Below are 26,254 nucleotides of genomic sequence, written 5' to 3'. Positions count from 1 at the left end.
ATTGCTTCAGATGTTCTTTTTTTTAACAGTGGTGACTTAATAAATTTGCGGTACCCATTGTAGCAGCTAGTTACAATCAATAAACATGCTAGGGTAGCTGCGATTTTGTGAATCTGTTTAGAAATATTACCCTTATCAATTATGATAAATACGCTTCAATATTATGGATAGCCCTTTAGACCTTCGTGAAAAACCCATGGCATCTCACAATGCTCATAAAAGTTCTCTTTTCATAAAGAAAAAGGTACTCATGACCCGCTGAGATGATGATGGGACATAGGAATTGAAAAGAAAACAGAAACGTCTCAGAAACTGAAATGCGAAGAGAGATAAACCAACCCTACAGGTGATGAAAGCATATGGGATGTTTTGTGTAGAAAATAACAAATGAGCTTTCTGGAGCATTTCTTTTAAAGGCAATCAAAAGTTTTTCATTCATTTCCACAAAATCAAGAAAATTTCTGTTCTCTACCTCTACAGAGATAGGTATAAAATTTCTCCTATCTATCTCAAGCTATCTCTACATGTTGTACATGCAACCATCAGGTCGTAGCTAAGCCAGGTTCAGAAGAATGTGGGTTTGATCACTCAAAGCGCTACATGGTCAGTGAGTTCCTGCTGTGGCAGAGAAGTTCTTTCATGAGAAGTTCTTTCATGAGAATGTAAAAAACGAGGAATGACTTCAGAGTAGACGTTTGAGTCCCGTCACCATCTCTCAGACTGCCTGTCTGAGATGACCGCACATGACTGAGCAGGAGATGACCACTGGCCTTACAAGGAAACCCACTCCATGTTTGAGTTGACTTCCACGAGTAAAATCAGGCAAACAGTGCAGTAAAAGTTCATTTGCACAAGATATAAGATCACAAGTGCAAAACATATGAGATGATGGTGTTATAAGCCTTTAAGAAACACACTGGCTTTCACACACAAATCTGCGGTATGATATTTCCATTCTTAACCCACTGAGGACGAGTCCCGAGTACACTCGGACAGGTGTCTATGGGAAATGTGCGTTGTTGTGACAAAATCAGCCCGTTCTCAATGGGTTAAAGGAATTTAGAAGAAGAAATTACAGCCTCTGCACCATATCATTTTGGGGAGCTGAAATGAAGTTGGTGCTGCCAAATAGCTGCCAAATACAACATCTATGAAATTTATCTGCACATATGTAGTGAAAAATGATTCTGCTTTACATAAGAAGCTTCAAAATTTCATGTTTTCACCTTTTGTGGGAGTTTCCTGAAACCTTCAAAGTTAGTGTTCAATTTCTTTCTGTTCTCTTCAATTCGAGCATGGACTGAATTTCCTCTTTAAGCTATGATTCATATGGTTCAGGACCTACTTTCATAATGGTGCGTTTAAATTTATGACATGCTCCAACACTCCGGGATTAACAAGAGCCAAAATTCTGATGACCCCAAATGGAAAGATGAACTTTTTGACATGCAGATGGGATGTAGAAACATCTAATGTGACATGTGTTGCTCGCCACAGCACACTACTTACACAAAATGTGTATATGTTTTTGTTTTGTTTTTCAATGAGTAGTTATGAATTGTGACGGAAAGTGTAGCAATAGAGGTCCATCTTCAGTGCTCATTCTTTGAACACACAGTGCAACCTTGGCCAATTGAATAGTAAGATTTCTCACTGAAAATGCAATGACAATTGTGTGCTTGACAACTGAGGTCCGCTGACTTCACCTCCTTAACCCGTTGAGGACGAGTCCTGAGTATACTCCAGCAGGTGTCTAAGGGAAATGTGTGTTATAGCAAAATCTGTCCGTCCTCAACGGGTTGAAAGCAGTACCTCGGTGACACAAAGCTTGTTGTAACAGGGATCCCTAATACTTTCTGAAACTACCACTAATTTCTGCTTTGCACTACAGAATTTGGAAACACACTACACTGCAACCAAATGGCAGAAGATCAACGCGGTCAGAGAATTTTCCCGACTTGACAAATGTGTTAGAGAAATGGCTGTCTTTTCAATGGCTGTGTCATATCATATCTCAATAATCACTAAATACACATAATAACTCCGACTCAAAGTAATTTTTTTGAACTGCTTCAATAATTGACAAAGTAATTTGTGTTTCTAGACCTTTCACTTGTATAGAAAAAAAAGAAGACAAGTCTATCTATTTAGCACTTGTGACAAAGAGAAAGCAAAAAGTATTTTGCTTAACAGTAATTCAATGCTAGCTCAAGACTTCTGCTATTTGATAGCTACTGAATTGATATGTTGCTAAAACAGTGCAGTAGTACTAGCACATGGCTATGCACTCTGGAGTTGGAGTGTCAGTCCTTATCATCCCAATACGTGGTTTCCCGTCACATCGACTCTACTCTCACACCAAGTCCAAACCCCCACCACCACCCCTCCCTGAAAAAGAGACAAAATATGTATATAACTATGTGTTTCTTAAATCTCTACTGCATCTGCTGCAAGAAGATACAATATTGACAGTTGTGTCTTCATTGCCTAGGGAACTTAATCTGCCACTGAGTGACTGTACTGCAGCACACAACGGTTTCATAACTTTGGGGGAAAATCAGTTTACCTCGACTCTAGCTCATAATGTTGATACCTTTGTCAGGGTTTGGTCTTACCCAAAGTAAAACAAACAGAAGGGTGAAAAAAAATCAAACAAAAGGAGATTTTAACTGAAGGATAAAAACAATGCATACATAACTATACCAAAGGATCCATGTTTCAAGAAGATGCTATTTACAAGTACATGCGAGCACAACATGGCTTTCTCACTAATGCAGATATGAGTTTTGATCATACCATTTGAAGAAAGATGTAAGAATATTGAACATAGTCCTAAGTTTCCAATTCAATATGTTTTGATTCCAATATCTTTTACAATAAATGCTATAGTACATTTTCAGTTTGGCACAATGGGTAGAAATTGGACTTCCATCCAGATAATAAAATGATTACACATTGCATATTCAACATGGTTTTCATTCCCACAACTTGAAAGACAGAGGTAATAATGAACTCAAATCACTCTCAAAAGATGTCCTGTCCCCTGTACCTATATGATAATGCCATTATCAATGGACATGGAAGGACAATGATCAAAATTCAACACTGACCAGATCAGAAAGCCAACCGAACTTCACATTAAAATTAACGCTGTTGCGGTGAGTGCATCTCATTCGCAAAGCAATGCTGGAAGTTTCAAAAGGAAAACAAATGCTGTGCGATAGTGTAAGAAAATGACCTTCTTGACATAGATTCCACTGTCATAAATCAGTGATCAATCCGTTGTGGCAATATCAAAGAATATACATCTGCATTCTATAAAAGCACCTAAAATACATCAGAAACATTAAGAGAAAGGTGTCCCCAATGTCTGCATTTCCCTCTGGTAGACAGACCACTAGTTTCATCTGTAATGTGGCACGTGCCCTTTAAATGTCAAACAACAATTGAAAGTCAAGTTTGGAAGATGGGTGTGCTTTTATTGGAAGGTTATCTAACAACTTTGACACCATTTAACAGTTTGGGATATTAAAAAAACAAATTATGGCATAAAACACTCATTTGATTATCTCTATTTTCACTGTAATACCGTATTTATCAAGGCACACACTTGTGCACATGTACATATCAAGAAAAATATTGATACAAAACAGGTACTTCCAACAACCAATTTCCAACAACATACCCCTCTTCCACAAAAGATGATAGAACAGGAGTCAAACATATCTACTTGAATTAATTTTGTTACACTTAACAGTTTCTTGCAAATATTTCTTAGCTACATATTTACTGGTAAATGATCAGGACAAAGGAATTTGGAAAGTGCTATCATTCTCGATAAAGATGAGCTGATTTTTTTCATGATAATTTTAGATAACAAACCTAGACTGAGGCCTTAAAGGTCGTATATCCCTTTTGCAAACATCACAAAATTTTGCAAGGTGCAGAATGTCTCCCAACATCGTTTATGAAATCTTACAGTTAGACACCCCAGAGTTTGTGTTTTTTTCAGTGAAAAACTAACCCCATTTTACTAAAGAATACACTCCCCTCTTGTACCAAGAATATCAGCGGGAATATTTCCTAGGTCCACATAAATTTACTGGCAATCTATAGTATTGTTTTCCCCCTCCATCAGAAAGGAGTTTTCAGTCCTATCATTCTGAAAAAAAGGACTGAATTACCTACACTTACAATATACCAGCTTATGAAAAATCTACAAAGTTTAAGGGTTGCAAAAGGGATACACAAACTTCAAAAAACATTTGCGAACGTGAATTTTAAAAGAAATGAAAAACAGTGCTAACACGAGGCATCAAAATACAGACATGAAAATCAAATGTGTGAGAAGAGATGCACGACATGCTTACTAATTTGATCTAGCTTGCTCGGCACACTCATGCAGGCAATGCACAAGAAAAAGGAGGAAGAGGGAAGGAGGCAGCAGGAACCCGTCATGAGGCAAAGTAACCGTAACCACCGGCTACCTGACCGGTAGGCACACTCCCGGCACCACCACCACCGCCCCCACCACCCACCAAAGCGCCCCCGCCGCCGCTCCCGGCTCCGGCTCCATCGACCACGCCCGTTCTGATCTTCAGCATCGCCTGGAAGGAGATCTCGGCCGCCAGGCTCAGCGACTGGCAGATCTCCTCGGCGGCGATGTCTGTCTCAAAGACGTGGCAGGTGTAGGTTGGGCGCCCCGAGCTGTCTGAAGGGCGGGAGATGGTGATGAATGCCAGTAACCTGACGAGATTGAAAGGAGGATGAGTTTCTAATTCACTGACAGTACAATAATAAACTTTTTTATTGATTTATAGAAAGTAACATGAACATTTTAGAAGACAATCACCGAACCAGTAAAAATTATGATCATTGTTTGTCTACACATAGCACCATACAAGCAGTCTTCATAGAAACAATCTGCATCACAATGCAATCAAGAAGCAACTTATAAACATAGAATAAACACTTAGCATTAGCCAGCACAGAATTAAAATTAACAAATAAACAAATAATACATTCAGGCACTTCACTGTACTGAGCACAGAATAACTGCTCCGAGTATCCTTACACTGAAGTTCAGTGTTATACATTAAACATAAAGTAGACTCTGCATATTAAGTAAAGGTTGCATACCAGGTAAGGTAAATATCACCTAGGTTGAACATATTTTCCAAGACCCATTCCTCTACCATATTTTCTTATGTTTTTCATCCTGCATAAGTCAAGCTTTCTCTAGGTCTAAAATTTTTCTTCCTTCCCAGGAGATTCAACTTAAGCAGAGTTAACTGTACATGTATGTTGAAGGAATATAAAGTTTTCTGTCCACTTAATACCCTTGTTGTAGCACAACATGTACACAACATTTAAAAAGTTCATCAAAGATATACAGATTTAATGACTTTTGTGAGGTTTGGGTAATGACATGTGAATCTCAGTTCCAGCAAAGGAACTTGGCGATTACAGTACAATATTCAGTCACTTATTCTACCTCTTGTTTTCTTGATGAGCAGCCCAAAATGAAATGTTCTTTAACTGGAAGTACGCCCTCAGGGTGTTGCTGCCTGGATCTTCAAGTCTACAAAAATAGCAGACAAACGAAAACTATCCAGCTGTGCATCAAATGAATTTGTGACCAACATGACAATATATTAAGGGAAAGATTGCAATTGATATTGAAGTTATGTCATAGATATCAAAAGATTGAATTTTTCAACAATTTATAGGCTATGCAACTGTCAATTGATGCACAACTGCTCGCTACAGAAGTCACATTAAGTTGCAAAATCAAAAACATACTAGGATTCACAGAGACAGAAAAAAAAAATCACAGAGTGGCAACATCACATATTATGATAATCAGTCATTCAAATTTGTGAGCCTTATCTGTTGTTCTATTCTAGAAAGAACATAGAAAGCTGCACACTGTACATCTGTACAAATTGCAGTAGTCAAGACTTAGCATCAAGGAGCATAATTAATAGTTTGCACCTTTGCGGTTGTATTAGCATCTGACATGGATTAAGATTAAAAAAAAAACACAATGACTTCACCCTCAGATCACCCACAACTTTCATAAAAAATGACAAGGTCAAAAGTGTTTGTGAATCATAAAGAGTAATTATGTAATAAATGAGGAATAGTAAACTAGGCATGTAATAAATGAGGAATGGTAAACTAGGCATGTAATAAATGAAAAATGGTAAACTAGGCATGTAATAAATGAGGAATGGTAAACTAGGCATATTAAGTTAATAATGTACGAGAGAAAATGCACTTCAATAAAAGAAATGAGTGTTTTTACTTTGCCTTTTCCCCTGACCTTATACTATCGCTTGTGATGATGAGGTTACACTCCGTCATTCTGAATACGTTGTGTATCGCCCTGGCAGCCATGATGTGTCGGATCGTCTGCATGATGATCTCCAGGCCCTTGTCACGGTTGACCTCCATTGACCCCAGGAAGCGAACATCGTACTGCTGCATGAAGCCGGGAATATGGGACTTGCCTGAACAATGACAAAAATAATAATATATACTAATACAGTCTTATTTACCCAGGGTAACCTCTTCAGTATTGTCACTGCTCTACCAGAGGGGCCTGCCATCATTACAAATTGCACCCATTTATACACCTGGGTCGATCCAAGGATGTAAGCGCTGGGCGGAATTTGAACTCGGGTCCTCCAATCGGGAGTGGAGAGTCTTATCCACTATGCAACAGTGCCCGAATTCATCACAACTGACCGTGTGTTTCTCTACTGAATATTAGGGCCCAGTCTTACTGGAAACTTTTGCCTTCATAAAAGGTAAATTGATTGCACTCTCCATAGTAGCAACTATTGAAATGCTCACAGCTGATTTACAAGTGTCACAACGTCACCACAATGACTGCAATTATGCATTATTACCTCCAGCAAGAGAGGAGGCTATGTTTTCATTACTGTTGGTTTGTTGGTTTGTTTGTCCGTGTGCAAAATAACTCAAAAAACTGTGCACAGATTCAGATGAAACTTGCAGGAAAGTTTGAGAATGACACAAGGAACAGATAATTAAATGTTGGTACTGATCCAGAAATTTTTATGGATTTTATGAAGGATTTTTTATATTTTGGCAGGTAGGGTCAATGAACTCTGGAGTTCAAGCTGCGCATTTTTGAGGTTTTCATACGCACACTAAAGTGTTTGCTCTAGTTTCTGCTGGGCGAGGTGCGCCGCACAGCTGAAGGTTTACGACGTAACAAAGGCTTCTATATTGGGAAATCAAGTGATTTTTCAGTGGGTGGAAATCACTGATCTCTATGGAAGAGCAAGATCATTGGTGGAAAGTAGCCCCTTGGCGGAGGTCTGCGCTCTCAGAGTGCTTTTCTAGTTGTAGCATACAATAATAGCAAAACTGTTTATGACAAGGGCCGAGCATGGAAGTTCATTTGGAATTCACATGTCATCCCACGCATATTTTGGCAATGCAATTTCGACTGTAAGTGTCCAATATTTGTTCTGTAGAGCTCATCACCCAGTAAATGCAAATATCTGTACATTTCAAACTGGACTGAATAAGAGTGGCTAAATTTGTATAGGACTGGTCTGGTCAGATTGATGTGGTAATGTGATCAGTACCAACTTACTCTGCTCTACTCTGATCTGTCCGGCTGGCTCGCTGAAAGGATTTATCCGCCTGGGTGGGGCGTCCCTCTGGGTGGGGCTAGCCTTCACGTGGGAGGTGGGAGGGGGTACCTCCCCTGGCGATATCATGTCAAACGAGATGGGAGTGTCGGGCAGCATGCTCTCAAATGGCGATGGGGGAGGGGTGGCTGGAACATCTTTGCTCCCCGATCGTGGTCTGTGGCCGTCCATTCCGCTCATACCCTTGGAGCTTAATAGTGAAGTAATTCAAATGGAGAGAAGGTATCAAGCATGGCTGAATTATACACACAGACATTTTCCCACATTCACAACTTTTTTGAAAATCGGATGAATGCAGTACAGTGGACTACTGTTATAACGAAGTCCTCGGGACTGGCAGTTTTCTTTCGTTATATCGAAATTTCATTATGACCGAACAAATAAACAATAGAAATACATAGAGCGGACAATAATGCGGCCTGAATTTTCACTTCGTTGTAACCGGAATTTCGTTATAACCATGTTCATTATAACAGGAGTGCACCGTATGGTGGTAGAAATGTTGAGTAATTTATGTTAGGAAAAAAACAAAACAAACTGCATTCATGTATCTTTATCAAAAAAACAAAAGGACCAGAAAATAAAATGTTTTCAAAGTGTAATGATAGACAAGATATACAGTGATCAATAACTGCTTTCAGAACAGTGAAGTCAGTAAGACATTTATACTTGTTAAGTGATGTTGGTCTCTGGGCCTGTCCTGACTGCTTGGGCTTGGTCCCAGCAAAGCTGCCTGACGGGGAGCTACTTCCAGAGCCCGCTGTCTGGCCTGAGGCTGAGTCCTCACTGACGATGCTTCCCTGCACAGAGGCACAAAGAAATATTTACCTGTTAAGATCTCTTTACTGAGGACTTTCCATGGCATGTTAGTTGATGGCCTTTTCCATATACCAGCAACGACTGTACAATTACAAATGTGCAAAAGGATAAATTCACTACAGTCCTATAAATTTTTTGAGTAATTTGCTCCTTACGATTGCCATGGGAAAGGGTATGGTAGGTGTCCATTTAGACACACCTCAAAAGCTTTGTTAGTTGTTACACAGGCGATACAAAGCACCTCCTACTTTCTTATGACTGAATAGACCCTATGATTCAAAATTTCAGAGTACAATAAGTAGGCCTGAAACTTTGATAAGCATTTTCAACTTCAAAATGCAGAGCAATCAAAATGAAAAATGTCGTCATCACACAACCCTTGAGTAGCTTTCCTATCCACAGTCTCGACACAGCAGTGTACTTGTCTGGCATGACACAGTACTTCATTCTTTTCTATGTGCACGGAAGCAAATACTAGAAGCAGCCGCATAACATGCATATATGTAGACTTAACCAGCAGCACCCGAACACATTAGATGGTAGGACACAGAGATCTGGTCTTTTATTTGATACATGTGTGTTCACTCACCCGATTACTTCCTGACCCACTGTAGTCTGAGTAGATGTTCCTGATGGTACAAATCCATTCCTCACGGTCCAGGGTACTCATGGCTTGCAGGATTACTATCCTGGGTCGGAAAATAAAACAAAACAAAGCAAAACAAAAACAAAACACACATTTAATGCAGTAGTGTACGAGCTGAAATTTTGGGATACAGATACATGTATTTTTTGCATGTTGTTTATTTTGTAGTTGCCAGGGGTTTAGAAATCATCTACCTTATCTTTCACAAAATTAACAGGAAATTGATAACAAGCAACGAATCTCGTACTGAATGTTTTTACTCTGTGATTCCCTGTACACAAACAAGTATTGTGCGCCCAACATCATAGCCCTACAACATGTTAGACCTACAGTAGTTACAAGTCACTTTTGATCCCATGCAGGCATGGCCTGAATTTTTTGTTAAGAAATTATATTTTTGCACATTGTTGTTTTATGGGGTGTTTTAATATAAGTGCATTGTTATTTTTCAAAGCTGATTCTTCAAGGACAAGTTCACCTTCAAAGACATGTGGATTTTATGAATGCAGCAATATTAATAGAACACATCAGCAAAAGTTTGAGGAAAATCGGACAATCCGTTTAAAAGTTATGAATTTCAAAAATTTCTGCTCAGTCACTGCTGGATGAGAAGACTACTACAGCTTGTGATGTCACATGTGTACAACGATATAAAGAAAATATAAAGAAAATTCAACATATTTTCACTTTTCTTGTATAATAAAAGAACGCTTGACTTCCCTCTTTCAGAAGTCAAGGGGAAATAATATTACCCTTAACATACGTCTGTGACGAGTCGAGGAAATGTGCACTTTTTTCAAAGAGCAAAATTTTGTGAAATTCTCTTTATATTTTCTTTGTAGCATTGTACGCATGTGACATCATACACTGTAGTAGTCTTCTCATCCAGCAGTGACTGTGCAGATACTTTAAAAATACATAACTTTTGAACGAACTGTCCGATATTCCACAAACTTTCACTGATGTGTTCTACTAATACTGCTGCATTCACCTAATCCACATGTATATGAAGGTGGACTTGTCCTTTACATTTGCAAAAATAAAACCACCACAAAAATTTCAGCTCGTACATTACGTTTGATTGCCTCTTAAGCCATTATGAACAACATTGTCTTTCTAATACTCATACTACAAAAAAAAACCCACACATAACCTTGATGTTAGATGCCATCAAAAGTTGTTAACATCGTTACATATAACCTTCAATAATATTATATAGGAAGTCTGCTTTGAGTTGGAAATATAAAAAAACAGAAAAAAAAGCATGGTTCTCAAAAACAACATTGACAGGTACTGCACTTCATACAATCCTCCTTTCAAATGCACACAAAAGAAAAGATCACTGGCAGTTTTGAAGAATAATGTCAATGGTTTAAAGCCCTGATACAGCATGAATGCTATGAATATGCCACAAACATGTTAGCTATCAGTGATGGATAAAAACAAAAACAAAAAAACCAAAAATGTACTTTACATTCTGTTTCATGAATAACAAAAAAACTCTACAATGAGCAGACTTTGTTCCTACTAAAGTAAATCCTGATGCACCCTGCTAAAGTCTGATAAAGGCAATGAATGAGATGATCGATGGAAGCTTCTCTCTTTATTGAGGAGTAGGAGAACTCACTTTTTGCTGTCCTTGATGTGTTGTATCTGGAAGACAAACCTTCTGTCATCGACATCTGCTGCCTGAACCATGCACCCTTCTAGGTCAACAACGAGACTTCCACCAATCTGTGCAAACAGACAGAAAAAAAAAAGCGCCAAATTTTACACAAAATCACAGAGCTTGATTTCCTAGCACCACCAAGTACCACAATAACACACACAAGAAACTCAAAACATGACAAAACTTCCAGCAATTTATGACCCCCAAATCATTGTGACACTCATCATTGCTGGTTCATTATTCCATTTTGTTGATAAAGCCATCAGCATATTTTGTCTGGAGCAGTACTAATGGTTAAACCTGTTCCCTCCCTAAAATTGCAATATACTTTGCCTGGGACTCATCAGATCCATACTGGCAATGAGTTAAATCTCCCCTCGTCCTCACAATCCAGAGTACACAGGAATACTCAGTGACCATGATCATCCATTCAATGCACAATTTGGATTCTGGTATTCTCTTCTCTGAAAAGCCACTGTCTTATGACTAAAGCTTCTATCCTGTGCATTTAATGAGTGGAAAGAAATTCACACTAACGTGTCATGGCTCATTAAATTGGATGCTTAACTTTTAACCTGAAAGTTACAAATTAAAGTTTACAGAAAGATTTTTTCCCTTTCTTGATATTATCATTCAGCAGATAATGGATCTTAATCCCTGACCTCTAACCAGGAATAGAAATTGGTACCATAAAGATTACCAAGAATGTTTTATAAATACATGGGATGCTCTCCATGCAGAGAAACATTTTGCACGATGATTAGAGTACTCAAAATGTAGTCAATAACTAAACTAATATTTCACTAAAGAAGAAACCCACAAAAAAAAAAACACACACAATACATCAGGTCCTTTAAAATGTACATTACCAACATCATAACTGCCCACACATGGATAAGCAGATGAGGAATGTGTATTACACTACCATCAGAAAATAAATAGAAAACAGTACAAACCACACCAACAGCTTGATCTAATTCAATCAATGAGTCACTCAAAGGTTACCAAATAGTTTAAACACTGCGCCAAAGACGAACCACAGCGTCAAAACTTGAAGTGCTAATGGTTGGAAATGTAGACCAGAAATTAAACACAGCCTGTAAGACACAACAAGCAACTTTACAGATGCACATTCAATACTAATGGTACCATGAAAAAGTTCAACTGCCAATGCAAGTAGTACATAATATACTCTCACTGCTCAGAGTAATGTATTCACTCACCAAAGAGTACACAGGCACACACAAAGCAGTCAAACTGATCAGATCAAACTGACGCACCACCAAACGTATGAGCAAGAAACAGGCATACCTGTCTGTGCCAGAAATGAACTCCAGTCTACTGATTAAGTTTTCACTCACACCCACTTGGCACATCGCATCCGTGTGAAACATCAGCAAAAAAAAACGTGCACTGCCTAACTCAAAACATCAACAGTCACTTTTTTTCTTTCTCTTTTTTTTTTTCTTTTTGCAGCGCTCTAGTCTATTTACCATAAAATGGTCACCCCGACGGGTTCATGCCCTTGCCTTTGCATCCCCTCGACACCCGCTACTGGAAGTGGTTTCTGTGATTAGTGAGAGACGGGAGTTGGGAGCTCCGTCACTGCGGGGCGGTTGCCAGGGGTGACAGGAAGCGGGGATTAGCAGGATATCCACATTACGAAGGCCACGCTTCACGGTGATGTAAACACACACTGGTCACTTGTCACCTAACCTCTCTCTCTCTCTATCTATCTATCTATCTATCTATCTCTTCCTCTTTTTCTCTCTTCATCTGCATGTATCTATCTTTCTATCTTTTTCTCTCTCTCCTCTCTTTCTCTATCTATCCATCTTTCAACTTTTTTCTTCATCTTTTTGTTATGCTTCTTAGCTTTTTTTATAGCCGATTCAGTTCCTCTTCTCTAATGAAGCATTTGAAAAGCTGGGTTAGTCAAAACTGCCACATTAAAAAAAATGATTCATACAATCACATTTGAATTCCACAAAGTCAGCAACCCATGAATAGGTAACTGACAAATACCTGTCAACATTCCACAGAAGTCCTGATTATTTGTTTTCCTAGTCAGCAGCAAGTTTCTCAGAAATTGAATTCACACATGTCGGTGTACTTTTGCACCAAATCGTGGATAAACACACAATTTTAATACGCAGAACATATACTGAGATGTCTCAACAGTATTGATACATGAGAAATCCAATAAGTGAAGAAAATGGCGACCAGGGATGACATCTCAGAGCGCTTTGTATCCAGTGGAAAAGGCGCTCTATAAATATCAACTATTGTTATTATTATTATTATTATTATCATCATCATCATCATCATCATCATCATCATCATCATCATCATCATCATCATCATCATTATTATTATTTTTATTATTATCATCAGTACATGAATACACCTGGGAGACTTCCATGGTTGTTTCAGTTGTAGTCATGTGCTTTGGCAGTTTGAATGCATGCATTCATGATACCTCTGGTAGTATTGTAATGATGACAAGGTGCCCTTTTTGGTACAGAGAACCTTCATAAATTCATTTCCCAGCTATGATTGAAGGGTTGATTGCGACAAGAACTGACACACCATTGGATCTCCCAAGAACTGTAACTCCATACATACAGGGGCAAGGGTCACAAACACACACCATCAACACACACAGATACACAGATACATATACATACAAACACAACAAAAGCAAGAACACATCATGCTTGCAAACATCAGAAAGAAAGAAAAGCATAAAAAAGTTTAATAATACTAACTTCAGTTTTAGCCTGGCTCATCAAGTTGCTCCCTTGGATGAAAAAGTACTGTCTGTCCCATTTATGTGTCAGGCCCGATTTCCTAGAAATCAAAAACAGGTAAAAAAGGGGAAAAGGTACAATGGGCCTAAAGTAGGAAAAATACTAGTAACTCATCCAAAACCATATCAAACCATTGTTCCTTTCTCCTTACTTTCCACTGCTGTATGCACAAAACTTGGCCCATGCTCTATTCTTTGCTTTCTTCCATGTTTTTCGACAAAGTAAAAACAAAAACAACAAATGGTAATGAAAACATACTAAAACATTTCAGAAAATGGTATAATTATCGGAGGTGTAAAGGCTTTTCCCACGTTCTGAATCACATAAAAAGATTGCATGGAAAGTAAGAGAAAAACAGTACAGCAGATGGTGAACAGTAAAAGAGGGAGTATGCAACAAGGTAGGCGAGTATTCTTTCGTAAAAGACTACTAAAGACTTTAGCTCGTATTGCAGCAAGAAAAAAAACAAAAAAAAAACCAAACAGAAACACACACATACATGTACATACATGTACACAGACACTCAAACAAAGAGAACCCCTTCCAATGAGAGCTATTTAAGGGATTTGCATTCATACGTTCTGATCCACAGGTATCCACCAATCTGGTGCCGTCGCCTGTTGATGATGCGTGGAGGCATCTGGAGGTCGGGGGTTGGCTCGGGTACGTAGTAGTGGGGGTTGTTGGCGTCCAGCTCTCGTACCCGCTCTCGTGCCCTCTCGCATGTGACGCCCATTTCTGTCATCACTCTGTAGGGAGATGGGACGGGACGGGAAAAAACAGGGCTGCACATAAACCAAGCTGCAACATCCAATCCCTCTTCCAAAACAATTTGGTTTAAGATGAAAACTACCGCGTAACTGCAACTGAAGATGAAATTTACTATCATTATAATTAATGTATAGCTTTCAATAATTTTGCTTCACACATTAGTATTCGAGAGCAGGAACACTAATTAAGACAGTTCCTAGCAACCTAGCAAAGTGTACAACGTAGGTTTCTTCAATTATGCAATACAATGCGTCTGTTGTATTTTCAGAAGTTTGTAGCCTTATAATGTCAATGCTCTGCTCTTTTAAGCTTAGAGAACAAAATCTTTCAACAAAATGTAAAATACCATGATACGTTTCAAACAATCAACCACAAACTACAGTGTATGTCCAGCAAATGTTATAAATGCTTACAGAAGACAACAGAGGGCAGCATACAGCAATATTGCCAGTCAGTGATCAACAAAGAGGTTATATACTCACTAGCTACAGAGGGCAGACTATGTAAAATGTCTGTGATCACATGGAGGGTTGGCGTGCCCTATTCAGCAATGGCAGACTTTGCTCAGCACGCATTTGCCCGCACACTAACAGAACAATTGTACGAGGAAAAGTTAAACCTTTGAAATCTTATGTAAGTCCACAATCCTTGGTTGCTCCTTGGATGCTAGAATGCTAGCAAGGAGTACTGTCCGTCATGAGGAGCTAGCCTAGCATTTTGCTCCACCCACTCACAGAGCAATCATAAAGGGCATATTGCGAGTATGCACTCAAGTACTGTAAAACATTATATATTTGCGGCATGAAATTTTCATGAATTGGAGCCGATGGCCTTTTTCGTGGCATAAAAATTTCACGAGTTGCCTCTAGCATTCAATGCATATAGTGTAGATGAGAACTTTTGTGTGCATTTTAATTTCGTGAATCCTAACTCTCGCGAAATTCACGGAATTCAAAAGCATGCCACATTCCTTGTTTTACAGTGCCCTACTCATACACAACCTCTTTGGTGATTAACCACTTGATTTCATCTTCACACACACACTACGGCACGTTTATTTCGTAAGAGCAATGCGTATGATGGCAAGTTTGGGTTTATTACCCCTGAACGCTGATGTTGATGTCAGAGAGGTACTCCTCCGTCTGCCGGGTGAACATCTGGGGTCCCATCTTGACGAAGGCCATGTGGGCCTGGAGGTAACCAATCATGGGCTCCAGCAGGCCCGTGGTCCGCTTGTATTGCAGCAGGTTGAGTGCCGTGTAGTAGTTCATGGCCGTCTGTGGTGGGAGTTCCAAAATGCGCATATAATCATGAATATTCCATGCCCACTCTGCTCATGAAGTTCACTACCGATAATAGCAAAGCCTACCATTGGATTGCCTAACATGACAATACTACAGTACAAAAATGCACAGCCATCAATTAAGTGTAATGACCCGAAGGACTGGAAGCCTGAAGAACCCTTTGGACTTGATGAACAAACATCTGATAGATTTGAGTCTAAGAATGCACATCCATATTTTTCTAATGCAGTGTATAAATCCCACTTTATCCATATAATGTAAGCCAACAAAGCAACTCGGAGTTTAATTGAAAACATAACTGATTGCTACTTACCATTACCTAGAAATGAATGCATACATGTCTAAAAATCTTATCATATTCCAAACTAAACAGCAATAGTTATATTTGAGGCTATCCTGAAAAAAAAACAAAAGTTAAACCATCAGGAAAAACGTGCACATCTTGCGCTCTCATTAAGAAAGCCTCTGGGCTTGATAAGATGCAGGTCTGGAACCAAGGATAGAGTGAGTTGGCTTTGAGTAACGCTCTATAGTATCCCTGTATGCATTAGTCATAGCATGTCATTCAGACACAAGGGCACTATGCTTCCAGACTTGTGGGATTAATTTGCATGACGAGTGAAAGCCACAAGCAAACAATAGGTTTTGTGTCATGATTAAATATAAACAAATAATACACATCAGTGCGGGCATTAGCAAATAAAAAAAAATGCTTACACAAGGTACCTCTGGAAGAGTCTAACCCGCTTGCAGCGATAGCTGAGGGTGTTTGAGGATGTTGCTCTTTACTGAGTGCAGATAATTATACTAATGTCGGAACAAAATGTGTATCATTGTATATACCAATAAATCATTTGTTTTATAGAATCATGAAGCAAATCGTTGTGATTTGATAAATCACCCTCACCTTTCAAAAAAAGGTCAATATGTTACTAGATCTACATCTAACTTAGATCTATCATTAATGACCAGTCATTAGACTCTACTTATGACTGCTCAGAAGCAAAATTTAATGTGTTTAATAGGCAAATGTCTGGTCAGGTGTATGCTCTGACATAATCATTTGATTAGGATTTGCTTAATCACTTCATATATCTTACTAGTTGTATGTGTAAATAGCCCTTGCAAAGTATGTTGTTGCTGTGTGATGTTCTCTTTCGTTAATACATACATGGCAAAAATATGACAAAAAGTGAAAGTTTGGGCATTGCGCAGAATGCCACGCTAAACTACATACCTGTTGAAGCTTCTTCCGACATGAGTAGAGTTCGTCGTTGACTTCAATACACTGTTTTGTGTCATGCTCCCTCTTCTTAGAAACTTTGCTGTACTTTGATAGAACATTTTCATGATCTGCAATGTAGGAGAGAGAAAGGGATGTGGCAACAGACTATGACTGCAAAGTAAGTTTCAAGGCATACTCTGCTTCCCTGTTATCCTGCATACCCAATATATTTTGCAAGTATATATCTAGTGAATTGGAACTTGGCGGATGACGTCGTGAGTGGTGGAACTTGTGATCAAACCACTTGACAGAATGAGAAAGAAGTTAATCACTTTCTACGAGGAAAAGTAGGGATTTCCTATGATGCAGATGATATGAAATACACTTCTGTTACATGGAGTGATACATTGTAATTTTTCAACTTGTTAATGTCACCAATATCTGTCCACATGTGAAATTTGCAAAAACAAGAACCCTATGAAATACACCATGTATACAGTATCTCCAGCATAGTGTAAGACCAAGAGCATCAGTAATTCCTGGTGTACAATTCACCCATCTTCATTTTTTCGTGTTTAATTTTTGTTTTTATATAACCAGCACAAAGCAATTTAAGTTGCTAAAGGAAGTCTTCTCATTCCTTTTCAACACTTCTTGCTGGAACAGACTCTGTACGTGTGTTCTGACTTGGAAAAAAATCCAACTTGAAAGAACTGTTGGTGAACATGTCATAATTGTAAAAGTTACTTCTGACATATTCAATTTAAAGTTGTAAGATTTGGTCATTTCTAATTTGTATTACATAAGTTATCAAATTTTGCTGTCTGTTTCATGATTTTTCATCCTACTAAAGTCCATTAACACATAACTTATCTATACCTGGGGTGATATCTCAGAAGTTTTCATCAAATTTTCAATAATATGAAATTCTTACAGTTACATGTACATGTACCTATAAGTATATACACTTCTTCACATCCAGAACTGCAATATTACCCCTGCAAGTTTGCTTACAGACATACACACATTATCAAGGCATTTCACCCTTCTTAAATATCATTGGAAAGCATCAAGAGATCAAGACAAAATACTGTGTCAGTAATCCATCTCACATAGAGCCCCACATACTGTATATTGACCCATGTGCAAGCATTTAGTGGGTCTTCTAAAATATCAGGCCTCACACAATCTCTAAATATGCTAGTACAGTATTTGCCCTTCTGCTGGCAAACCTGAGCAAATATCAGCCAAAAAAAAAAAGGAAAGAAAAAAAAATCTTGTTAACACGAAGTTATTTTTCCTTCCTGATGTGACATCCCTTGAATTCAAAATAGCACTTCCTTTCACCAGAAATCTCGGGATATAAGGATTTGCAGTGAAACTTTGCATTCATATTTCATTGAATTTGACTGGGCAGTTCAGTTGACACAGTCCAACATTTCTTCCAAAAGACACACCATGCACATTTTGCCACAAATGCTAAAAAGGTGACTGGCTGAATCATTGCAGTATCATTGGCTGAGTGATCAAGATATGTTGCAAACAAGACTGGAAAGTTTATAATAACCCTCATAATAGATACTCAAAAGAGATATCCAAAAACTCTCGAGTATATGAAGTAAATACAGATCCTAACAATGACGGCATTAAACTTGTTGCATAAAAAAATGAAATCACTGTCCCTGGTATAACAATGATCTGCATGAACAGAGAAATGTGAATCACAATTTCAATAGTTGCGGACATGATCTCTTTGTATTACTGGACAAGATGTCCAAGACAGATCCTTTCATGTAGAAAACAATTTATAAGCTCTATATTCTAGACATGAATGAAATTTTGGTGGATATGTATCCATATGTCTGGGCTTTCGTGTGGACTTGTATCCGTATGTCTGTGGGCCCACATAGTCTGTGCGAGTGTCTTCTAGGTGTGGAGATGACATTATATTATTCATTATTTTATATATCTATTAGTCAGTATGAACCCTTGGAGTTCATATCAAAGGTCTATTTGACTTTGAATTCTTTATCAGTAACACAGTGTCCATATTCGTGTAATTACAACCTACACATATGTTTGGGTTTCCTTTTTTTTTTTTCTGGCACCCGTTATCAAACCAATTCATCACAATGTCAATACTTCACGTGGTATTTTGAAACTCTCTCAGTCTTGTCTAGACAAATACAGACTGGACCCACTCTTTTATGACGGCAATTCCCTGAAAGTTGTTCTACATTGTATTTATACTTATTTAAGCAGTTAATATGAAATAGTAATAAAAATTGGGACAGGCATTCAAGAGGTTACATCTTGAATGCCTACAATGCACAGTGAGTCATCAGCCAACAAGAAAGCACACCATTACATAAATGATTATTCTTTAAACTATCTTACTAATGATGAAGTTGTGAGGTGTTTTTTTTTCATACATCTTGATTGAATTGGCACAGCAGTGTGCTTCTCAAACATTGGAACCACAGGGACACTGAGAATTTCTCCATTTGTGTAGAACTGGACCAAAACATTCTAACTTTATACAGTCTTTAAAAAAAAAAAATGACATCAAGAGAATTGACATAACTCTGGCAGTGTGAGCTACAAAAGTACCTGTGTGATTGTAGGGTTCAAGGTCTGGAAGGGAGATAAAACTTCATTTCCAGCCATAAGACTAGCAGTAAAAGTTTATTACCTCCGCCAAGGGAGGAGGTTATGTTTTCATTACCGTTGGTTTGTCAATTTGTTTGTCCGTGTGCAAAATAACTCAAAAAGCTGTGCATGGATTTTTAGATGAAACTTGCAGGAAAGGTTGAGAATGACACAAGGAACAGATGATTAAAATTTAGTAGTGATCAAGAAATTTTAAATGGATTTTATGAAGGATTTTTGATATTTTGGCAGGTAGGGTCAATGAACTTGGGAGTTCAAGCTGCAAATTTTTGAGGTTTTTAAACACGCACTTAAGTGTGTGCTCTAGTTTCTGTTAGGGCGAGGTGTGCGGCGCAGCTGAGGGTTGATGACATAACAAAAGTCTTCTATACTGGGAAATTGGGCGATTTTCAGCATGCATACGTATGGGTGGAAATCACTGATCTCTATAGGAGAACAAGATCTTTGGTGGAAATTAATATAGCTGCTTGGCAGAGGTCTGCGCTCTCAGAGTGCTTCTCTAGTTATGCATGCAAATACCAACATAAAGTCAAAATAGTTAAATTTGATCACCACAGGATCAATCTTTTTTTCTTTCTCTTCTCTGAAAGTCAACCATTTTGCTGCTTCTTTACTATGCAAAGTGAACATTCCAGTAAGCTATTTTCTTCCAATTTTCTTTTATTTTTATCTATTCATTTTTTTCTAAAAGCCAGGCTTACCTTGTTCGTTGGCCTTATACAGGGCCTGCATGCTCATAATTTCGGCCAGGTCTCCGTTGACAAACCTGGACAGTGGCTGGAGCAATGTGTCTTCCAGTGAACTGGCCAAAGTTGTGTGCATGGTGCTGACCTGGATTTCAGCAAACCAACAAAGGAAATAAATTCAAGGTTGACTTACCTTGGTACTAACAGGACCTGAAACACTGGGAATGCCCATTCAGGACAGGGTCATATGTTACAGCTCTATCAATAAAAATTTATTCTTTAGGCCGGCAGAATTATGTTTCCTTAATCCAAACTGCATTCACTCGTTGTTCCCACCTTTGTAATGCCAGGGAACTAATTAGGGCAGTGAGATGTTCTAGCGAGTATCCGTTCAAAATTCCAAAACATTCTAGTATTTTTGTCAAATATATGTTTAATAGATAATGAATTCTTGATGTCAAAATATTACGATATTATGATGATACTGTTTGTCTGACTGCGCATATTAAAAGAATTGCATGGAATATAGAAAGTCTACATGAATTTCAACATCATGTATATATATCCACTGATATCACATCCTTGCAACAAAGGCCTTTTATAGCATCCATATGAAGCCTTAATTACTTACGACTAGCCTCATATCATCATACAACATAACTTTCTTGGTATCAATCTACCTCTCAAAAATTTCAACAAGTTTGCTCACGAATTTGGTTGTTGTTGTAATCTTTACTTTTTACGTTGTAGAGTTTCAAAGTATCTCCAGTTGTGGATGATTCATTCCTGACACTTTGAACTTAAAGGCATAATTTACCATTTGCAGATGAAACAAAAACCCAGCATTAATGCTTTAAAGTAGTTCTAAAATGGGAGTTAGGGATAGAAACAACCACTGTAAAAATTTGAATCCGTATAATTGATGTTAAGTATTGTTAAATACACAAAATGTGAACAATAGTTATAATACATATGTTTCCAGACTAAACTGTCTACAGTTATGGTTTATTGAGAAAAATACTGATATCTCCCTATATATATTTCAGGCTTTATTGCAAAAATTCGATATGGCAGGATGTTTTGTGATACAGCAGACCTACACATATGCATCAACTGTGATTTATTGAATTTTTTTAAATCACTGCTCCCAAAAGTAAACAGGACCTTTAATACCTGAATATAAACAATGCATCTTGTGTATTATATGAACAGAACTCTGCATTGAAACATGTAACAGTATATTACCTGATCAACGTTGCCAGCAAACTGCCTGAGGGTGGACACCAGGATGCTGTCATCTCTTCCAAGCTCAAACCTCTGAAGAAAAAAGAAAGATACACCCAAAGAATGAAAAGAAGGCAGGGCATTATGGAAGATATTTCCCTTTACAAAATGCTAACATTGAGAATACAAGAATGAATTGAAAAGCATTGGTAGTTGACACATCATACATTTTTAAAGGATTGCCGGCTTGACAGGTCTTGACATGACAGGTGTAAAGGAATACCTACAGAAAGAATGTACCTAAAGACCTATTATTTAAGAATCATATCTCTGACATGCAATGTTCGCACGGCATGTTTAAATGACAATATGGAGAGATTCTCAATCACTAATCTTTGCCAGACAATGACAGATGAATCCAATCATTATTGCACATGCAGTCATTACTGATTGCTAGATACATCTTGTATGTCATTTTGATAATTTTCAAAGACTTATGTGTTCATAATAGTTTTAGTATGCAACCCAAAATGAATGTGAGCATTTGTACTCACTCTGAATAATCTATTCACCTACATCAGGGCTGCACACTAACTCACTTTTTTTTTAACTGGTCCAAACTGTCTGTCAGACCAGTAGTTACACTGTTTTTCCAGTTCTTACTGGTCCATTCCTGAAAAAGTTACTGGTCCGACAGTGATTTTTACTGGTCCTGGACCATTGGACCAGTGCTAGTGTGCAGCATTGCCTATATGTAAAGGTTGTGGAAATGACTTTCTCACACAGCTCCACATCACCATTATGGCAATAGAAGCTCATTACTAAAAACAAAAAGAGAAGGGGGGGGGGGGAGACAGGTGTAGATACAAGAAAACCATCCCCACCCCTACCCCCTGAGTGCTAGGCAACCGCCTTATGACACAGCCAGACACACACTAGTCACCGCAGCCTGCCTTGCCTGTTCAAATACTTCAATAAAAAACATCAATACATTCCTCTCTGCCGCATATTGCTCAACCCTTACTGTGCTTCATACACTGCATGGCACATACAACGTATGATGCCACTTACTGCTTTCCTCGCCAAGTGACAAATACAATTATCTAGAAATTAACCATTTATGAAAAGAGATTATCTAATTCCCCCAATCCCTATTGCGTGACCATGGCCTTCCTGTTGGACAGAGGGCAGTGTTACACCCAAAATGGGCTGGCTACCTAACAAGAAGGTCAGGTTTGAGTGGTGAATCAACTATTAAAATGCTTATAAAAATGCTCTGCCAGTTGCAACTACCTTGTAGACTACAGTTGTATCATGTGCCTAGGCATGTAAAGGATTACGGTTGCAATACTTGCATCCATAAAGTAGTATTAGAACTTGGACAATTTTACAATCTTTGTTATTCCTGGCACTTTCTTCCATGTATGTAATGTCATGAGCTACACCATCAAACAATATCTTTAGGAAATGCTTTGTGTACAATCTGTATGTCTGTGGATGAATTGGAAGTATTCCTGATAATCTCAGATTATCAGGAATACTTCCATAAGGCTTATGACTTTATGACAAGAAATTGTTTCATATGTTGACACTAAGAATCTAAAGCTAAGACATCATTGTCTGACTACAAAAATTTAATTTTAATGTGATACACTAGGTTTCATTATAAAATTTTATACAAAACAGCAAAACTACTTCCACGAAAAAAAAAAAAAAAAGGAGCGGAATGCTCATCTCCTTACAAATTTATGCACTAAAAACACTCTTTAAGACTATTCTAGTACAACTGTAAATTAGAGAAAATTGGACACAGAGCTATTAGTCAGGCAGCTTGATACATTCTTGAGAATTCTCTTAATCTCTGCTCCCCATTTGGGGTGTAAATGTACCCATTATCAATTACAACAGCATCCTATCTGCTCAGGTTCATTTCAGCTCCTCTCAAACCCTGGTATGACATAGATACACTGGGCCTCATTTCACTCAGCACATAAATAGCAACAGCTCTATTCCTTGCAGAAGATACACCAAATGACAAAGTGTGCAGGCACAGTTTAAAGTGATCACACACTTTCCTTGAAATTCCCAGTTTGTAGTATCCTACAGTTTCATTTCGTCAAAGGATCTGTAGTACACATTATACCTTGAATATAGAACAGAGAGGGGACACTTGATAAGGACAAAGGAAGTATACACTACTTACAAATGTAGCAGTCACACTACATTACATCTATTTCCACTTCATAAAATCTGTGTTCGATGATTCTTGTTCCCTGCACAAATTCTTTACCTACAGTGTACATGTCTCTTATTTTTCATTTTCACATTATGATGGGTGACGACAAATTGTATGTCTTGTAGACTTTCATTTCACACAACTACGAAATCACAGCAAAAATTAGTGTGATTGTTGGTGATTTTCAACAGACATCACAGAGATTTCACAGCCATTCACTGCATATCCACTCATCCAAGGAGCCGTAATCCCACAAAGGGGTTCTATGTCTCCCTGTGCATTTTGCTAATCCCGCATGTGACTACTGCATTCTTTACAGAACACACTTCATACCCACATGTGGTCTGAGATTAAAGGGACTGTACAGTACTGGTTGAGGTGGGGATTCATGTTTTGAACATTCCTAAGTGAGATAATGAGAAACCTCTTATGAAATATGAAAGAGCATGTAATTTTAAGAAGGATTCAACGTTTATTTGATGAAAATTGGTTTTCACATGGTTGAGATATCCAAAAAAGTAATAATAATAAAAGGCGACAGGCCACGCCTTTTATTCGGATCTCTTTGTTTCACCTTGTTTTTGGATATCTCAGCCATTTCAAAACCGATTTTCATCAAATAAACTTTTGATACCCCTTAGAATTGCATGCTCTTTGACATCTCATAGAGTGGTTTCTGAATATCTCGCAAAACGTCAAAAGCTAAATCCTCACCTCAACCTGAACTGTACACACCTTTTAAGCCACAAGATGCTTGTTAGGACTTAACACTGTCTTTTTTACACAGCACCAGTTGACAGAAGTGAGACAGAATACATATTACTCAATTGTGCATATAGGGTTTTAACGTTTTATAATAATAAAAAAAAAAAGAGCCTAACAAAAATGAATATGGAGGCTACTACACACTGACGATCAAGTAAAACACACACACACAAACACACAAACACACAAAGGAAAGACAGAAAATACAACCACGGCCTACACGGAATCATATATGTTTCCAGATTTTAAAACTAATATCTGATTCATGTTAAAATACACATGTACAATCTTTCAAACTTGGAAAGTTACAGATAAGAGTAGCATGCAACTTCTTTTGTCATTTCACACACTCAGGAGCTTTACATGGGCTGAAATATTCTACCTCTGATTGAAACATTTTTGGTTATCATTTTTCAATTAATGTCTTAACATCTTAAAGGAAAATACAACAGAAATGGAACATTTGTCACTGATGCTTCGTGATATGAATTTATCATTTTTTTTTTTACTTTAAATGATTAAAAAACACTTTTATTCACTACCAATGAGCAGTACTTCTTTCCTGGGTATGTTATTCATATATGCTCTTGTGATTTTCTATCACTTCTTTTATAATTGGTTTGTTTGGCAATCTCTACAAAGTTAATCCCTACAATTCTTCACCAGTCCCAACCTTCCCTCAGTATGATGGATGTAGATGATAAAAGTATTGCACAGCAATGCGTAACATTTTTCTTTCTTTGCAAGAATGTGATGTGAAGTGTGCAGTACTTTGGCACTGTAAAGTACATCAACCTATAGATCTTAAAAGTCTGCAAGTGTATCCAAATGGAACTATACAACAAATAATTGGTAGTTCTGCCGTGTTGCCAATAATTAAGCTGAATGCAAGTATCATGTGGAAATATCACACACCACTTACCCAATTTTCAAACTCTCCAAGTTTCTCTGAAAGAGATTGTGTAGCTTTTGTCAGTGCATTCTGTGGAACAGAGAAGGGACAAAAAACACATTCAATACCTGGTAATTACCAGTGATTAAAGATTTACCACATACAGTAACTACATGTATTACATTTATATCTGAACTGGTATAAAAGTACATTGCTTATAAAAATAATCAGACCATCCATCAATTCTCAACTACTCACCGAGTCAATCAATCAATCCATATCTGTCTTGAACATATCTAACCTAATATGAGTTCAAATATGCTGCAGTAATGGATTTTTGTAGTCTTGCTTTACAGAAAAATAAAAGAAATACACTTTAAAATGCAAGCTTAAAAAAAAAAGTAACAAACCTGTATTGGAGGACCTCATTTTTTACATTAATGTGTCAATTCTGTTCCCTAAATACATTCATATGTCCTTGGTAGGTGACATGCTGAATACTCTTGATATTGGTGAATGGGACAATCTGTTCTTTTGTTTCTTTCTTTCTTTCTTTCTTTTTTGGAGGAGGGTGGCAAGTTAGGCATGGACTTGGCATCCACTGGTTATACATTACATTGTGCATCAATAATTTAAAGAAAGCTTTGATATGATTTTAAAATGAATGTTATACAAGTGTAAATTCCTTTTCCTTAATTTTCCCGTATCAATCATGTTCTAAACAAGTTTGACATTTTCGAACTGCATACAAGGCATTTGAATGGGTAAGAATTTCATAAAAGTGCAGTGATTATTATGGTGGCATAAGGGACCATGTTCAACAATTCTGTTGTGTGTCTATTAAAGGAC

At 37.8% G+C, this 26,254-nt stretch overlaps 1 protein-coding gene across 1 annotated transcript in view; it reads right to left on the bottom strand.

Annotated features, from left to right (window-relative positions):
- Window positions 1–4,544: 4,544 nt before the first annotated feature.
- Window positions 4,545–26,254, bottom strand: part of LOC139715621 (DCC-interacting protein 13-alpha-like) — a gene marked incomplete at its 3' end in the record, with an annotated part of 31,019 nt that continues 9,309 nt past the window's right edge. The window contains exons 3-16 of the mRNA XM_071627178.1: window positions 25,436–25,495; window positions 21,534–21,605; window positions 20,304–20,433; window positions 16,945–17,060; window positions 15,505–15,680; window positions 14,211–14,381; window positions 13,591–13,672; window positions 10,781–10,887; window positions 9,097–9,196; window positions 8,358–8,488; window positions 7,631–7,878; window positions 6,326–6,512; window positions 5,495–5,581; window positions 4,545–4,746 (exon numbers count right to left, since the gene is read on the bottom strand). Of these exons, the coding sequence (XP_071483279.1) occupies window positions 4,545–4,746; window positions 5,495–5,581; window positions 6,326–6,512; window positions 7,631–7,878; window positions 8,358–8,488; window positions 9,097–9,196; window positions 10,781–10,887; window positions 13,591–13,672; window positions 14,211–14,381; window positions 15,505–15,680; window positions 16,945–17,060; window positions 20,304–20,433; window positions 21,534–21,605; window positions 25,436–25,495 (1,869 nt within the window). The remainder of the gene's footprint in view (window positions 4,747–5,494; window positions 5,582–6,325; window positions 6,513–7,630; window positions 7,879–8,357; window positions 8,489–9,096; window positions 9,197–10,780; window positions 10,888–13,590; window positions 13,673–14,210; window positions 14,382–15,504; window positions 15,681–16,944; window positions 17,061–20,303; window positions 20,434–21,533; window positions 21,606–25,435; window positions 25,496–26,254) is intronic.

This window comes from Diadema antillarum, unplaced genomic scaffold, assembly GCF_040938485.1.
Source record: "Diadema antillarum isolate AM-2024a unplaced genomic scaffold, OU_Dant_1.0 scf00000052, whole genome shotgun sequence".
In the NCBI taxonomy this organism is placed as follows: Eukaryota; Metazoa; Echinodermata; class Echinoidea; order Diadematoida; family Diadematidae; genus Diadema; species Diadema antillarum.
The sequence above is the reverse complement of the archived record's forward strand: the minus strand, read 5'-3'. Positions and strand labels throughout refer to the sequence as shown.